The following is a 17,847-nucleotide window of genomic DNA, read 5'->3' as shown; positions in this document are numbered from 1 at the left end:
GACTGCACCCAGAGAATGGTGGTGGACGGGTCGTTCTCAGCCTGGAAGGAGGTGGGCAGTGGGGTCCCGCAGAGTTCCGTCCTTGGACTGGTGTTATTTAATATCTTCATCAGCGATTAGGACAAGGGTGTGAAGAGCACCCTCTCCAAGTTCGCAGATGATACCAAGCTATGGGGCAAAGTTAACGCACCAGAGGGCAGGGAGCAGATACAGGCCGACCTGGACAGGTTGGATCAATGGGCAGAATGAAATAGGATGCAATTCAACAAAGATAAATGTAAGGTACTCCACCTAGGAAGGAGGAATCCCCAGCACACCTATAGGTTGGGGGTTGACCTTGTCAGCAACTCAGAGGCTGAGAGAGATCTTGGAGTCATAGTTGACTCCAAGATGAACATGAGCCGGCAGTGTAACGAGGCCATCAACAAGGCCAATTGCACCTTGCCGTGTATTAGCAGATGCATGACCAACAGATCAAGGGAGGTGATGCTCCCCCTCTATGCAGCATTGGTCAGGCTACAGTTGCAGTACTGTGTCCAGTTTTGGGTGCCGCACTTCAAGAGGGACATGGAGAATCTGGAGAGGGTGAGGGTTCAGAGGAGGGCCACTCGCATGATTAGTGGCCTCCATGAAAGACCCTATGAGGGGAGGTTGAGAGATCTGGATCTCTTCAGCCTTTATAAGAGACGTCTGAGGGGACACCTTGTAGCCACCTATAAGTTTATCAAGAGAGGACAACAGGGAATTGGTGATGCGTTATTTACCAGAGCACCCCAGGGAGTAACTTGGAATAATGGGTGCAAACTAGTGAAGAGTAGATTTAGGTTAGACATTAGGAAGAAATTTTTTACAGTAAGGGTGGCCAGAATCTGGAATGGGCTTCCAAGAGAGGTAGTACTATCACCTAACTTAGAGGTCTTCAAGAAGAGGCTGGATAGTTACCTGGCTGGGGTCATCTGACCTCGGTCCTCTTTCCTGCCAGGGGCAGGGGGGTCAGACATGATGATCCGTTGTGGTCCCTTCCGACTCTACAATCTATGAATCTATGGTTTGAACAGGGGTTTGGACTAGATGACCTCCTGAGGTCCCTTCCAATCCTAATTTTCCACGATTCTACGTTCTTTTAAGTTGTCAGTACCCATGTAACTACCAGTTAATGGAATGAACTAGTACAGTGGTACCCAACTTTTTTTTGGCTGCACAGGCCAAATGAGTGGTATATGGCCAGTCTGTGGGCTGCATCCAGCATGCAGTCAGGTCTAAGGCTATGCACTGGATCCAACTCCATGCAATGGTTCTGGCCGTGGACATGACCCATGCACTAGCCCATGTTATCCAGCCCATGGAGCTCTGGGAGTTGTAGCAATGAACACTGTCACTGCTCTCTGCTTCCTCCTTCCTCCTCTGAAGAAATTTCCCAGACCTATCGGGAACCCCACAGATACAGCCCATAGGCTGTACTTTGAGCACCACTGGAATAACAAGCACCAATTGGGACTTTGGCTGTCCTGATCATGGCCTGTTTTTCCTTTTGCCAAGCCCTCAGCCCTGGTCCACTACCTCAGACCTTGGGCCCTTCACATCCCTGCTCAGGACAGTTTGTTTTCCAGAGTGCCACTAGCAGCCTGTCCCATGGCTTCCAAACCTCTCCTATATTCACTACCCTAACCTCTGGTCAAACTCAAACACAAAATACCACCTAAACAGCTTTGACTGAAATAAACCCCTCCAGGTCTCTCTTTCTTGGGCCCTCCTAAGTGAGCAGGTATATTTCCACATCCCCAGCCCACCTGGTACATCACCTGGGCCAGCCTGACTCCAACCTGCTACACAGGGCTCTTTTCCCTATGGCAGCCAGGGTCAGACTTACAGCCTACAGCAGGATCCCAGGTCACAAGCATCAGCTTGCAAAAGATTGCTGACCCTTGGCCTGGGTAATCAAATGCTGATATGAATTTAAGAAAGCTTGTAGGGCCTATTTCCACACCATTTTATGGGTCTTTTTCATTTATAAATAGGAAACACTGCCCAGGGGATGTGTTGGCTCAGTGCATCCTATGAGCTGCCTGTACCAGTGAAAATTGCTCATGAAACCTTGTTAACAACTTAGAGGTATTCCCTTCCCACAGAAACCTGAGAGAGAACAAATAGTAATAACCCCATATGAGGACCATGATGATCACCAAGCAAAGGAAGTTGTGCCATAGTGAGTGAATCTATGTGAACAGGTTGAACTATGTCAGTTCTGGTGGAAAGGAAAGAATTATGATCAGTCACTTTTAATTAAATACTGTAATAACATGGTGGTATTCTATATTTATTTCTATTGAAACACAACAAGATTATTCCATAGACTATGGTATCACAATTACATTTACATAACATCTTGTTTAGCAGGTATTTGTCTGATGTGTTTATTCTGGACCATCATTAGTGCATCATTTTGTCCATCATTTTGTTTGTTACTTATAATCTTCTCCAACAATAACTACATAAAATGTTATAAAAAATGAAAACACGATAATAGATTCTTATTAGAATTCTAGAAGCAAAAAACAACATAAATGGACACAGAGAGAACTTTGCTCATTTAGGTCAAAAACCGCTGATCGGTAATACAAAAATAGGCATTGAATCCGTGAGAAATATCAGATAAAAATTTATGTACCTGGGCAGTGAAAACTAATAGCTTGAACAGACATAGTGTAGTTCTAACAGTCCATGAAGCAAAGTATAACTTGAGGAACAGATTCCATCACTAAGTGAGAAATTTCGTTTTTATGCTGCTGTTGAACTTAATTTAACAGGCTTTTTAAAAGCCTTATTATTTTGATTCTGTCTGTCTATAGAAAAAGTATTCTATATCTTGCAAAATATTATGGGTGCACCTTTTACAATCGTATTTGACCAGTAATTACCCTTCTGTAGATCTCTTTTGTCAAAGGAATATAGGATTTCACATGCTCATCCAAGAAATACAGAGGATCAGATATAATTTCTGGATTAAATCCTTCATTCACCAGATGTCCTTTCTGATGCTTGAAAGTTGTAGTAGTTTTCATAACCTCCTAAAAGCAAATAATGAAAATAAAGTGCATTATTCAATACTTAAACACAACCAGTGGAAAAAAACAGCAATTAATGAATAAAATGGCTGTCTATTTTAGATGGCTGTGGCTTACTTTGGAAAGGATGATCTAACTACCTACATTGCATGCATGATTATGATAATGCACTAAATATCAAAATCTGATTTTAAAAGTAACCTCCTTTAAATTCATCTCTATTAAAGCCACAGGCAAACTGATATGTTTTTGTTTTTCAACTGGGATTGAACCTATTTGATTTGATTTTACTTCCATTAATGTATTAAGTTCACAGACTACAGTTTATGGTCACTAGCTGGCAGTCTGCACAGAGCTGGCTGATTATGTGGTGCTGGCTCTCCTCTTGTTTCCAGCTGCTAAAATTCATTAAAAACAATTACCAGTACATTAAATACTTTCCTGATGTTAGGGTTTTTTTTAATGTAAACAATTGTTGTAGCTGATGCAGACGAGTGTGGGATTATGAATTCATGGGTAAGGTAGACCACACCCAATAGCAAATGAGAAGGGAAGTAGAGCATGAAATATCTCTAAATTTTGATTCATGCTAGGGGGTAAGTTTGAGAACCTCTGGCTTTTACTTTTAATGTAGTAAAGACTTCATCTTCATTCTCATTTTAAGAACCTATTTGTTTTTCTCTTGATCTGTAATATGATTAATCCACCCTGCCCCCATTCTCCAGGGGTCAGTCTTTAGGTTCTATACTGAGTCTACTAATACGTTTGCCAGTTAGGGCACAGACAGAAGCGCATCTCCCTGTTGTAACTGAGAACACTTTGCAGGAAGCGTTCTGAGGTCCAACAATTCCCTGAACCAAACTGAAGTTCACTCTGGGTTCCAGTGGGAAGAGGAATCTAGCTGCTGGTTGCGAGTCTGCAGCCAGTTTCCCCTGGCAATGGCCTCTGCTCTCTCCTAGCCCTGACTTTCAGAATGGGAGGGAAAAAGGGAGCAGAGAGAGCTTATGCCACGGGTTCCCCATCTGTTGCTGGAGGGTGGAGCGGGTGTATCAGAGCCCTCCTGAAGTGGGGGGCTCTAATACACCCGCCCAACTCTCCAGCAGGGACTGGAAAACCCCCAAACCGAACTCCCTCCTCTCTCTTTCCCCTCTTCCCAGTCTGAAAACATCGCAAGGCTGGCAGATAGCGCAGACAAGTTACAAAAGACAGTCTGTTTTGAAATGTCTTCATCTGACCCTTCATGAATTGAGGGTTCAGATTTTTGTCCAATCAGCCATTTTTTAAGCAGTCTGCAGCCATGCACTTGTGTTTGGTCATGGCTATAGACCGCTTTTTGTAGCCAGGTTGGGTGAAAATTGTCACTTTCATCTGTGCCCTTAGTTTCCTGTACTGGCAGTTTTTGTGAAAGTAACCACACTGGCATTTTGTACAGGCACTGAATGGCTGCTAGCTGGTAATAACTTTCAGTCATTACTCACTGGTTTTAATTTGAAGTTATTAGCCAAAGAACTTGCATTTCCACATTGTCCATATTGCTGTAGTGGTTTAGATTTGAAAAGTTAATAAGAAACAGCCACTAATTTTTTTTTAGGGAAAAAAATGGATTATATGTAGTTTTCTGTGGGAATGAATTTCTGATAGAAAAGCTCTTTCTTTTTTCAAAATTAAGACTATCTGCATGAAAACTTCAGTACTGGTGAAAAATTTGGTTTATCCATTAAAAAAAATGAAATGATGACTCCTCTGCTGCTATGTGGAAAGGTCTTACTAATTTCACTTTCAGTTTCAGACACAAAATGAAATTAACAAAAAGCCAAAAATATGATTTTTCAGCTACGGTTTTCTATTTGGATTGAAAGGAACTAAAACTATAATTGCATAAATATACAACAACTCATTTTTACCATGCACCAAGCTGCTTTCTCCTGAATCCGTAAATTCCAAAATCTTTTTCCTAAGAAGAATGATCCGTTTGCTAATGACAGTTGGATGCTTCAAGGCATATCTATTTGTACTGCAGGATTACCTGCATTATATTTGGCTTTTGGCTTAGTAACAAACTAAAAGGCATAAACTCAAGCTACTGCTTAAAGGACAGATAAACAGAGTCAAATCTTTGCCATCTTTGTGGAGCACAGAAAGTGAAATATCTGTTGTCCCTTTCTATATTGAACCCCTGGAGTTCCATAAAGAAAAGTTCAATGACTATTTTCCCAGCAGAGGGCACTGTTGTTCTAAAGCATCTTGTTGATCAGCTCATCTACTGGTGTTCTGACTTACTGTAAATCTACACAGACAGCATTTTAAAGGCATTTTATCAGGTAAATTTCCCGTCTATAAGTTACAAAAGCTCTACTGAAGTCTTAAAACTAAATATTTTACTAATTTCCTGCCTACTCTCTTTATGCACTACCTTCACAAATTACTCCATACTCATTTTGTCCTTTCCCTCATTATTCCTTCCATTCTCCAGTCCTTCTCTGTAATACAGCTTCATCCTACATCTTGGTTTGAGAGTGATTTGTTTTCAGACACAATTATGTGCCTAAATGACATTTATGCAGCCAATGTAACCTCAAGTGTTTAGTACTTGAATAATATTTGGATATGGAAGTCAGCATGTGCTTGCTGAACATACCCAGTAGAGCTGTATATTGTCCAGGTAGGTATGCAGTGGCATACACCAGCCTATGCATGTGCATGAGACTAGATAAAGCCTGAAACTGTAGCCAGGCATCATCTCGTGACTAGGATCACAGGAGAGTAGGGCAGGAAAAGACCTCACAAGGTCATCTCATCCAGCCTCCTGCTCAAGGCAAGATTATTCCTGACTCAGTCATCCTAGCCAAGTGTCTATCCGACTTGCACTTGAAAATTTACAATGATTTTCCAGTGATTCCACAATTTTCCTAGGTAGCCTGCTTGTATGCTTGACCACACTCACAATCAGAAAGTCTCCAACCTAAACTTCTCCTGCTAAGGCTTGAAGCCATTGCTCCGAAAACTGTCCTATACAGCTGCAAAGAAAAGCCTGTCTCCATCCTCTCTATAATTGCCCTTTGGATATATGAAGACTCTTATCAAATCTGCTCCCCCTCCATCTTCTCTTCTCCAGATTAAATAACCCTAGCTATTTCAACCTTTCCTTATGAGTAATATTTCCTAGGAAAATCATTTTTGTCACTCTGTGCTGAACTCTTTCCAACCTGTCCACATCTTTCCTGAAGCGTGAGGCCCAAAACTGGACACAGTACTCCAGGTGAGGCCTCACCAGTGTTGAATAGAGTGAAGAATCACTTTCTTTAATCTGCAAGGTATATTTCTGTTAATACAACCCTGTATGCTGTTGGCTAGGATGGTATGGAAGGGAGTTCTCCCATGTTTTAACCCAGTAGCTTAGTAAGGCATTTCCCAGGGTAGAAGAAACCAAACTTCAGGGCTTCCTTCAACCAGACTGATTTTAAGCCTGTGTCTCCTGATTCCCAACAGAAGGTTTTAACCACCAGGCCACAGGTTAGGCATTATTCAGAACTTTCTCTCTGAATCTGCAGCTGAAAGAAGGAGCTATGTGGGTCCAGGAGAAAGGTGCATTACTCAGTGAAGTAGCAACTGCTCATGATGAAAGAAGGACCCTGGCCCTAATTTGTGGTCCTACTTCCGGGATACAGAAATTTCCCCACTGCCTTCTATCTATTTTATCCAATGACTATTAAGTGCAAGGTATAGTGGTTTCAGCTGCAAGGGGAGGGCTGGAGACATAGGCAGATCTAGGGTTTGGACAAGGATAATGCACATGGTGTGATTCATCATCCTATGTAACACAACACACATTTCTCTCCCGGTAAAAAGAAACTCAAAGCTTTACTAATACACTAGGGACCTAGGGATATATTATTCAGTCTAAGAGTGAAGTAAAAACAAATACCACTTCATTGGGATAAGTTAAAAACAATCTTCAGGGCTGTGAAATAAGAGCTACGTTACCAGGAGCAGCTCATAAACAGCAGCATTGCAAAAGAACAGCTAATTTGATGAGTGTAACATGAAGACCATTTAAAAGGAAAGAGGGTCATTAGCACCAGTAGAATGAAGAGTTTAGAAGGAATCAGGTAGAATATAATGAGGCATGAAGTCAAGTCACTCTTGCTGCTGCCTGTACAGAAATACTGTTGGCTGCTGCCACTGCCAGGAAGTTAGTTTTATCTACCTGTGATTAAAGCTATATTAGAAAGCATGAAATGTGTAGATTCATGCCCCTTCTGAGTGAGGGGACTAGAACTTGCTCCCTAGGCAAGTACACTGTCTACAGAAGTGGTGGGCAAAATGGCATATCTGGCCAGCAGCTGGACTCCCTTTCCCAGGCGCCTCTGCCTGTGCAGCTCCTGGCCATTCTTCATGGATCCAAGGCCATGATCTTGGGGCGGTGACAGTGCAGGGCCATGGCAGAGCCGCAATCCACTCCCTGCATGTCTCTGCCTGTGGAACCTGCGCTTATCACAGGGGTGTGCAGGCAGTGGATCATAGCTCTGGCCCAGCCCTGTCCCTGTGCTGTCACTGCCCCAATATCCTGGGGTCTTTCCAGCCCTGCCCTTCCATCGCACTCCTGGCCGTAGCCCCATCCCAGCTGACCCAATTTGGCCCTTAGATTGTAATGTCTTCTGGGCAGAATGTGTGTCCTTTTATCTTTTGTAAACTACCATGTCACTCTTTGAATGTATATAAGTAATAATTAATAATCATCACTTCAGGGACATGCACAATGGGAAATGCTTTTAAATTAGTTTATGTCTTCATTTTATTTATGGTTGGTGTTATCACACATCTGCATTTGCTCACTTGTATAGTGGCACAATTTTTAATGGGAAACATAATTTCTTACCCAGTGTTACCAGCATTACCTAAGATATTTAGTACTGAATGGATTCATAAAGTGAAATATTTTTCATGAATTATTGAAAACATACTTTTTTATGTTTAGAAGAGTAACATTAAAATATTTAAAAACTTGTTAGGATTTTTTCATTTCCTTTCTTAACTAACTTTTGAAGCTAAGCTGTCTGTAAGTGGCTTTGTTGGTTCAATAAGAGAAGGCCATTTTGCAGGAGAAACAAAATCATAAGCATAGGAAAGAAGATTTTTTTTTTTTTACCATGATTCTCACAAACTGTGGCTGGGCATATCTTGGCAGGAAGTCCATGACGTGTTTGTAAAGTCTCTTTCCATCAAACTGTTGGTCAGAAATAAGAACTATAGCTGCCATCCCTATCCTTCCTTCATAACCTAAAAAAAAAAAAGGAAAAAAAAATTCTTACAGACACGCCATCGCCTAATAAAAAAAATAATCTTGTATTCCTCAGTTTTACAGTCCTTACTAATGCTTAGACAGGGTTTTGCCCAGTGTACAATAAGTAAGGTCTGAGAATGCTCTCCCCCATTTTCAGGATTATGCAAGGTAAGATCCATTCTTTCATTTTGCAACATTTTAAATGCATTTCAGAACAAGGATTTTATGTAAAAGATGCCAGCCATTTCTGTTGTTTATCTGGAATCCTTTCAGAGTGAAAACCGTGTGTTATGGAGGGACAGCATAAGGCCCCTGCACTGCCTAAATTCTGTGCTGTGGCTGGAGTGGCTAATGACTGCATGGGTCACTGCTAACTGGATACTGTCCCACAAGCCTTGTACAGAAGATGTGATGGGGTGGGCTCAGGCTTATCATGGGGCCAACTGGGGCACATCAAGGGGATGCAGATGATGTAGAAAAAGTACATTTTCTTTTCCCTGTTCTATATCAATGGTGCTCTGTCCTTCAAGCCAGATCCTACTCTCAGCACTGTGTCATCTCACCCTTGGGGCTCTCCAGCACTCCCCTGCTGTCAAATTTTCAAGCCCAACAAACAGATGACATGGCCCCATACACCCAATCCACTTTGTCAAGTTCATTCAGTAAGCAGCTATGATGGTGAGATTATGGCTGTTCTTTATTAGAGCAGATTTGGGTGCAACAATTTCACTGGCAAATACAAGGCACTTACACAAGTTGCACTTTTTGTGCTATTGGGGCCCCTGAAAGTACTCTACAGCTGTGCTGTGACACATGCACGGCTGCAGAGCACTTTTAAAATGGCCAGTCACACAAAAAATTAACTGTCCTTGTGCAGGCCGGCTCCCAGTCCCGTCCTCGCCGGGCACGAGCTGGGCCCGTCTGTGTGCACGCGGGCTGTGGCCGGCAGCCCGGGCACGCAGGGCCGGAGAAAAGTCGCGGGGTGGAGTAATACGCTCGAGCTAGAATCAGTCACGGAGGCGTAATGGTTGATTGAAAAGATTATTTACTTACACTGGAGATGGTCGCGGTGCCGGCTGGACAGTTTCCCAGGTACAGCTCCACTTCCTTCCTCATTGGAGGACTCTAAAACTCTGTTCCCAGGATCCTCGGAGTGGTTTAGACTCCGTGGTGTCGATAACTGGGTTCTAGGGTAGGGATTCATCTGGGCTGCGATCGGTGACGGGGAGAGGCTAGAGGCTGTCGGTAAGTGGTGCCCCGGAGTTTGCTAGGCTCCGGGGGTTCGGCAATTGGAGCCTCTATCGCCTTCTTAAGAAAGATGCGCTGGGTTCGAAAGGACCCACAGCGCTTAGAGATCCGTCTCTCCGTCTTTCTCGTCTTTCTCTCCAAGCAAAAGTCATGCACAATGCAAAGAAGGCTACAGAACGGCGGGAAACACTTTTCTGCACGTGGGTTCTCCATTACAACAGAACACTCCGTCGTGCAAAAGAGCTCCAATTCGGCGAGAACATAATTTAGCGGTGCCGAAGCACACACAATTAAAAAATCCACAACTTTGGGTTGTGACAGTCCTCACATGAGTTATTGGATGAAGGTGCTATGCTTTAGAGCTCCTTAGGGAACTTGTTTCAGGGTTCATTTTTCATGTTTTGCAGGCTGGACTGATGTAGCCCAACCCCTCCCCCAGGGCTGTCAACAGGGGGAGGAGGACAGAGGGAGCAGCACTGAGTTGCCGGCTGGGGTTTGCTACCTGGCTGGAGGTGGGGGGGTGGAACAGAGCCTCCCCATCTCACAGCCTGCCCCCCAGCTACCCCAGCTGGGCTATTGAGGGGGAGCCTAACTGGGCCCACAAGGCAAGGGGGCTCCATTCCAGCCCTCTCCCCTCTAGCTCAAACCAGGCATAGCAGAGAGGGGCAAAGGAGAAGCATAAGCTGCCAGCTTCCCCAGCCTGACCTGGAGTGGGGGGCATGGAATGGAGCTCCCATTCCTTGTGGGCCCAGCCTGGCTCCCCCAACACCCCAGCTGGGATAGCTGCCGGGGGAGGGGGGGGTTGTAAGCCAGGGAAGTTCCATTCCACTCTCCCCTCCAGCTCCTGCCAGGCAGCAAACCCCAACAGGCAACTCTGGTGGGGGGCAGGTTGGGCTGGGAAGAAAGGCGGTTTAGCAGCCTCATTAGAAGCTTCTGGAGTGCTCCTGCCTGCTGGCCAGTGCAGACAGTCTCCAGCCCCCCTGACCCAACAAGTGAACGTCTGTTGGGTTGAGGGGCAGGGGTAGCTCTAACTCATGGTGCTTTGTATAAAGTGCGATGAGTTAGAGCATGGCCAAGATACATCTGTCAGCACCCACAGTGTTTGACAAGTGCTTTGGGATTTTCTGAGCCTAAAGTTGTAATAAATGCATGGAATGGTATCAGATCACGGCAATCAAACTGATATTCCCAAAAGCCAGGCAGCTCTGCTGTAGGTTCTTTTAATCTGAAGAGCTGCATGGTATTTACTGCCATGCTCTACCAGATAATAGCAGTAATCCTTCTGCAGACTTACCTGTCAATAGTACTTAATACCAAGCTATTTGTATCCAATTGGGAGCTCCATTTGCCCTAGTCTGCACAAATTGGAAAATCATTTGCTAACTCTCCACATGTATAATTGTATGTAATTAAGTATGTAATACTTATCTCAACTGTTCAAAACAAAGTAATTGTGGAATGTGAGATAAATAAAGACTTGGTAGGGAGTCTGGAAAGTATCTGCTTTTTGGGAAAATTGTTTAAAATGTCATGCCGTGTGGTACATTCCAATAGTAAAAATATTTATTCTCTAGCCATATATTGAGGAGCCAAGGACAAGCCATTCCAGATATGCATGCATTTCTCATACTGCTATCAATCCCTTTTAAATTCTTCTTGACTTTTCTGCCCATCCATAGAGACTTTCACTATTTCCTGTGGATCAAATATTGTTACATTGAAAATGAGATTTTGAAATACAGTTGAGAAAGTAAATCCTGAGTTGTTCAGTTGGCCCCACTGATTGCCTTTTATATATGAGTTAACTTATCCTTCAAGTTAAACAGACGGAAGAGTATAATAAGAAAGTAGTATATTGCTGCTGCCATTTTAACATTCTGAAAGTATAAAAATCTTCTTACCTTTTACACTCACTCCATATACATTGGCCTCTTGAACAAAGTCCAACATACCAAGGACTTCAGCGACTTCTAGAGTGGCAACATTTTCTCCTTTCCATCTAAGGAAAAAGATTGTATCAAAAGCACATGACATATTTCATGCTGTATATTTATGTTTACATATACTAGGTACTTGCCATTATTATGTCACTGTTATTTATAAGTGAAAAGAAGAGCTAAGTAAAGCATTTTGGATTTGCTTTCCCTTCTGCAGATGCACCTTTAAGACATAGGAAAATTCTTCTGACCTAGACATTCAAGAGTTCTACACCTCTGGGAGCCTTGTCAGATTTGCCTATGACTGACCTTCCCTGGGCCTGTTTAATTTTGTTCCCTTTCTGGAACTTACCCAGTAATTTACTTCAGAAAGCTGGATCTTAAGGTGGATTCACAAATTACAAAGCACTGATACAAGGTTAAGATGGTTCAAGGCTCAAGGGCAAGATTGAGCCTGAGGAGAAGATAAGGAGTGGCAGATGTAGGCCTTCTCAGGTAGAAGTGGGATAGGATTTTCAAAAAGCTACATCATAGAGATCAAAAGCTAGAGCCAACAAAGCTCTCATTATTAAACACTGAGGCTATTCAATTTATTAAGACCTAAACCTAAACCAACCTCTAACCAGAGGTCAGGGACAGTTTCTCTCTTTCATATAAAATCAAGCACGCTGGTGACTGTTGCTCAAAACTTGTAATAAAAGCTTCCCTTAAAGCTTCTGACAAAAACAAAACCAATATTCAGCATGCACAAGAGTGAACAATAACTCAATGCTGTATGTGTATTTCCATCCAACTGCTATTACTGTGAACTTCATACTGCACCTGAAAGTGTCTCCCACTCTGTCAGTGAAGTAGACAAAGCCATCCTGGTCTATCAGCATGAGATCCCCAGTGTTAAAGTACACATCTCCTTTCACAAATACATCTCGTAGCAATTTCCTTTCTGAGGCTTCTTGATTTCCAGCATACCCATCAAACGGGGTTGACGGAGACACTCGGGCAACCAAAAGACCTGCTTCACCTGCAAGAGAAAAAGTTGCCTTAAGACCTTAGAACATAAAACATTATATTAAAGTACTTTAGAAATGTCAAGACCACCTCCATACTACAATGTTCACACAATTATTTACAGAACAGGAAAAATAAGTGATGAAGAGAAGGAGCACAGCATTACTTTCTTCCCTCCTAAAGGTCTGGAACACTTGTACACATGACACTTTTACCATGTACACGTGACAAAAATGTCATTTTGTGTGACTTAATGGCATCATACTGTACACATGCAAGAGTTTTGGGGGTTTTCAATGAGTTTGCATCATTGCAAATTAAGCTAATCTTGATCTAGTTTAGTTTGCAAAGTTGCAGATTAAACAATGCAGCTGTCAGCTATCCCCCTGGCCGCAGGAGAGGCGGGCAGGCTCTGCAGAAAATAGTATTGGGCCCCACACTGCTTTTGCCTTCAGTGGGCCCATGCAGCTGACAGGAAGGCTGGGACCACTTGAGAATGGTCTGGCTTGCTCTTGGAGCTGCATGGGAAGGTGGCAGGATGAAGGCTGGGTTTGCTGGCAGCAGGAGAAGGCAGCAGAGATTGAACACAGGGAAGCCTGGGTGGGCTGCTAGCTGGCCGAGTACTGCTGCAGCTCAGAGGCAGCCGATCCAAATCTTCCCCAAGCCCACCTATGCACTGTCTCCGCTGCCTTCTCCAGCTGCCAGCACACCCAAATGCCCTCTTACCACCTCCCCGTCCTGACTTGGGGCAAGCTGGGCATGCTGATGCCCGGAGAAGGTGGTGGGGATAGGGCACTGGAAGCCTAGGCAATCTCGGGGAAGTGTTGCATTGGGCACCTCCGAGCCGGGTCAGTACCCGGTCAACTAGCAGCCTGCCCAGGCTTCCAGCACCCCATGCACCATCCCTGCCTCCTTCTCCCACAGCCAGCAAACCCAGCTACCCTTCTGCTGCCTTCCCATACAGCCCCTGGGGCAAGCCAGCCCATTCCCAGGCAGCCCTAGCCATCCTGCAGGCTGCAGCGGCCTGCTGAAGGCAGAAACAGCAAGGGGCCCGATTTTTTTTTGGTGGAATCTGCCAACCTCTCTTGTGGCTGGAAGGCAGCACCTGCCCCAATCCAACTCTTCCCCAAGCCTGCCCACTGGAAGCCCTCTGGGAGTTCCTGCATGGGGTTGGGGAACAGTTGGATTGAGCTGGCTGTCTAGCAGCCTGCCAGGGATTGCCCTGGGGGACACTGCAGACATGTAGGGAAGGACCAGGGCCCTCCAGAGCCATGGGGCTGCTCAGCCTGCTGGTAGCTCACCCCCCAGCTGTGGGCAGGCTCCAGCTCCGACAAAAAAAAAAAAAGGGATCGGGTCCCTTGCCGTAACTTGATGAAAAAATTGAAATGGTGGGTTTCAATTCAAAACCCACTGTTTCAATTTAGGGGGCATAGAATAAAACCCTGAGGACTAAACCCCCACTGTGTACAAGCACCCAATGAGAAGAGCCTAAGTCTGGACCTGATCATCCTCTGATCACCAAAGAAATCATTGCAGTGTTTGTTTTCCTGAAATTTTTCCCAGTTTGAACCAATCCCCCTGTGCTTGAATGTGTCATAGGACATGTCCACAGACCTAAAAACTCTCCTTGGGGTTCACATAGAATACAGGATATCACATCTCTACCATAAATCTGGGTCTCAGAAACTCCTGTCATTGGCATTCCAAAGAAGCCATACTGTTGAGGCTTTTGTACTCACATCCCTCCAATGAAGGGTGACTCTCAACCTGGAACAAGGGATACAGGGAGGGGAGGAGAGATGTAATATTGCGAATCTCTGTGTGGCTTTTGGGAATTCTTTCCTAGATGTTGTGACTTGCTGCTTGACCCTTGCATTTCCTTGAATAAAAGGGCTGTTACAAGCTAGCACTGTTCCCACTAACTTTTCTGTGGTAGGAAAGAGTAATACTGTGGTCCCATAACTTTTTCATACTTTCCCTGTTTGAGGGGAGAAGGCACATGCTATATCCTATAGGAGGACAGTGCACAATAAATATTTTCTCAGTATATTGTATCCATGGGGGTTGCTGACCTATATCTCAATCTGTTTTTGAGGTTAAATGAGATTTACAACTTCAAGAGAGATTTATTATTTATTTCCAACAGCAGACACACAAAGACTTTTTCAAACACACATTTTCCTTCATAGTTCCATATCAGCCCCTGTTATTAAAAATCCCTCTTTATGGTTTTGAACTCTAGATACAGGGGAATAGAGGGGGGAGGACCAGATTACAGCTCAGGAGAACAGCTGGTAACACTGCAAACAGGATGCATGCTTTAAAAAAACAGGAAAAAAGAAGTAAATGGGACAAAATGCAGTGGGTTTTACATAGTGTGATCCTTCGTGCTAGATTTAGATTGCCGTTTCATGATTCCCTGATTTTACTTTAAGTATCGAGTTCACGCTAAATAAAAAATGTCCTTAGACTACAAGGGTGTCTTCTGAACATGCTATTGGTAAATATCAAGTGCTAGAGTCATATGGCTAGAGCCAGCCAACAAATAGTTCATGAGTTAAATCTGTTCTAATAATTAACTATGACTGACAGATTAAACACCCTTGGGTTTCATAATGGTACTTCGTACTTTGGTACCTTTCATCTGAGGACCTCACATCACTTTACGAACATTAATTCATCCAGTCTCACAAAATAATATTATGCAACATTACTGCGTCCATTTTAACTATGGGAAAAGCTGAGGCAGAAACAGAAGACTGATTTTTCTCACAAGTCTGTACCACATGAGGATCCAAAAATTGTGAGTACCTAGAGTTCTGAGTGACTAGAACGGGTCAGCAACCTCTGGCATGCATACCAGAGCATGGCACGCAAAACCATTTTGCTTGGCGTATCACAGCTGCACGGGCCCCTGCCACCAGCCATGGAGCCTGGGCTGCTTGCAGAGGGTAGCGGGGAGGCTGCAAGCAGCTGCAGTGGGGTCCAGCTCATCCCTGGCCCAGCTCATCACCAGTAGCGGATGCATGCATGCCTCGGGGTGGATGGCAGGGAAAGGGTCAGGCCTGCACTGACACAACAAGGATCAGGCCCCCGCGGCTCCCCCGCCATCCACCCCAGCATGCCAACAACATACAAATTGAGGTGTGGGATTTTTTGCCACTGCCCAATAACATTACCAACCCCTGAACTAGAATATACTAGTATTACTTGTTGTCATAGTAGTATCATAGCCCTTAGGAGCCCAAGCTATAGACCAGGACCCCATTGCTTCAGGTACTCCACATATGAAGCAAAAAGACAGTCCCCACCCCAAAAAGCTTACAGTCTTAAGTTATGATTCCGCTTACAACACAGTCCCCCTCTAACCTTTACAACACGTGATCCCCACTACCTGAGAAGTAAATTGAAAATCCCAACACAGTTCATAGCATCTGGGAAGTATCCAAGCTGTTGCAAAGTGTGAAAAAGTATAAATCAGCTGTTAGCCAAATAGTATCAGATGGGATCTAGGCCTGGTTTTTTTGTTTGTTTAGTTTTATTTTTTATTATGCATTACAGCTATGAATGTTTTTGGAGACATAAGCAATTTGTATTTTTCCTTACCTTTGAGTGTTTTTACACACCACCCATGTTTGTCCTTCACAGGTTCCTCTTTCCAGACATCATATTTAAGCAGTTCAAAAGAACTGAGGAACTAAATTTAAAAAAAAAGTGCACAGACACATAAAAGAAAACCTTCTCCACATGAGGGATGCTAGTAAAAGGCACGAACCAAACTCCCTTTAAGTAAAAGGAAACTCTCCTATTGACTTCAATAGGTTTTGGAGCATTCCCAAAATGTACTTTCATTAGAATGATGAGGGAAAACTTCACTGCTCCCATATGATGAAGAAATAATTCATTTGTTGGCAAACATTAAAATTAAAAGCAGAAGATATTCATCTCCTTTCTTGATGAGGAAAGGAAAAAAGAAATCCAGAGCTTGAGACTATCCTCAGATTTGCAGTATTTAAGACAATATTAAGAGGACTAGAGACGAGTGGTCAGATAATCTTGATTCTGCTTCAGAAAGAAAACACACTGCTGTCCATTTCAGTAATGTGTTATCCATTTCTAGAACTCCGAAGGTTCTTAGAACAATTCTAAATTATATTTCTAGGCATCTCAAAAGTTACTCAAATCAGATGGAAATAGATGTTTAGGGCACAATTGCTTGATTTAGGCTTTCCTGCCTTCATTATTTGTCTTTCAAAGTTAAGATTGCAGGGAGATCAAAGGCATTGCCTATTTATTATTATGGTCACGGGAAGGCATTTTTGGTATCCCAGAATAAAGCCAGAGTCATTCTGGATATCATTATTCTGTTTTATGTCAATTGATCTACTTCTTTATTATCACTGTTTTTGAAATTTTTGATTGCATCTTAGTTTTTGTGGTCCACATCGACCCAAAGCCATTAAGAATAATAACTGAAATTGTCAAAGCATTATTATTAGTGGAAGATATCCTAGATCTCCTAGGATAAATCTCCTGAAGTTCATTGAAAATCTCAACCAGTATTCTGGTATACGAGATTTATATTTAAGACACTGTGGATTTACTTTTTTTCCCTTTCTTTTGAAGAGTTTCTGAAAGCCTTTTGGATCTTTTGTTTATCTTATTTCTGAGAAAGAGAGAATGAGATGCAGGGGATTTACTCTAAACCAAACAATAAGTCATTATGTAAGAGTTATTTTTAAGATCTAAGTCTCCTTATTTCAACTAGAATTTGTTCTGCCTCCTCATTGAATGTTATGTTGATAATAACTAAAAATCTATATACTTAATTTGAAAAACACCTATGCATAGACATTTTTATTAGGGCTATCACTCAATCATGATTCACATGTGTGATTAATGCTTTAATTGTTGCTTGCATTCATTTTTTTAAATGTGTTAATTGCACACATGGTTTTGGAGTCTGCACCTGGGCTCCACTGCACTGCTGTCACCGCCGCTTCCGGGCTGCCCCACGGTGGCAATGCAGAGGACTGTAGGGCAGCCCAGGCATGGACTCCAGGTGGCTGCAACAGGTGTAGAGGGGCACGCACAGACATAGACATGAATCTGCAGCCTGCACATAGCCAGGAACGCAGCCCAGCAGCATGTGGAGCAGTGCCCAGGAGGCAAGTCTGTGAAGGGGAAGGGGTATGGGGGAGGGAAGGGGCATGGGTGGGGTAGATCAAAGACCCCACAGTGATGGAGGGAGTGGGGCTGGGGTCAATGGGGCCCCGAGTCGGTGCAGGTCATGGGATGGATCTGT

At 43.5% G+C, this 17,847-nt stretch overlaps 1 protein-coding gene across 4 annotated transcripts in view; it reads right to left on the bottom strand.

The window, feature by feature from the left end:
- Nucleotides 1-2,296: 2,296 nt before the first annotated feature.
- LOC102382638 (long-chain fatty acid transport protein 6-like) overlaps nt 2,297-17,847 on the bottom strand; it is a 34,583-nt gene continuing 19,032 nt past the window's right edge. For all 4 annotated transcript variants that reach the window (XM_025206702.1, XM_025206704.1, XM_025206705.1 and 1 more), the window contains 6 exons: nt 16,149-16,239; nt 12,357-12,555; nt 11,499-11,596; nt 8,215-8,345; nt 2,919-3,068; nt 2,297-2,488 (listed from right to left, as the gene is read on the bottom strand). In XM_025206702.1, the coding sequence (XP_025062487.1) occupies nt 2,375-2,488; nt 2,919-3,068; nt 8,215-8,345; nt 11,499-11,596; nt 12,357-12,555; nt 16,149-16,239 (783 nt within the window). In that variant the 3' untranslated portion in view covers nt 2,297-2,374. The remainder of the gene's footprint in view (nt 2,489-2,918; nt 3,069-8,214; nt 8,346-11,498; nt 11,597-12,356; nt 12,556-16,148; nt 16,240-17,847) is intronic.

The sequence above is a fragment of the Alligator sinensis genome, unplaced genomic scaffold (genome assembly GCF_000455745.1).
Source record: "Alligator sinensis unplaced genomic scaffold, ASM45574v1 scaffold10_1, whole genome shotgun sequence".
NCBI lineage: Eukaryota > Metazoa > Chordata > Crocodylia > Alligatoridae > Alligator > Alligator sinensis.
This window is presented reverse-complemented; position numbering and strand designations above follow the sequence as displayed.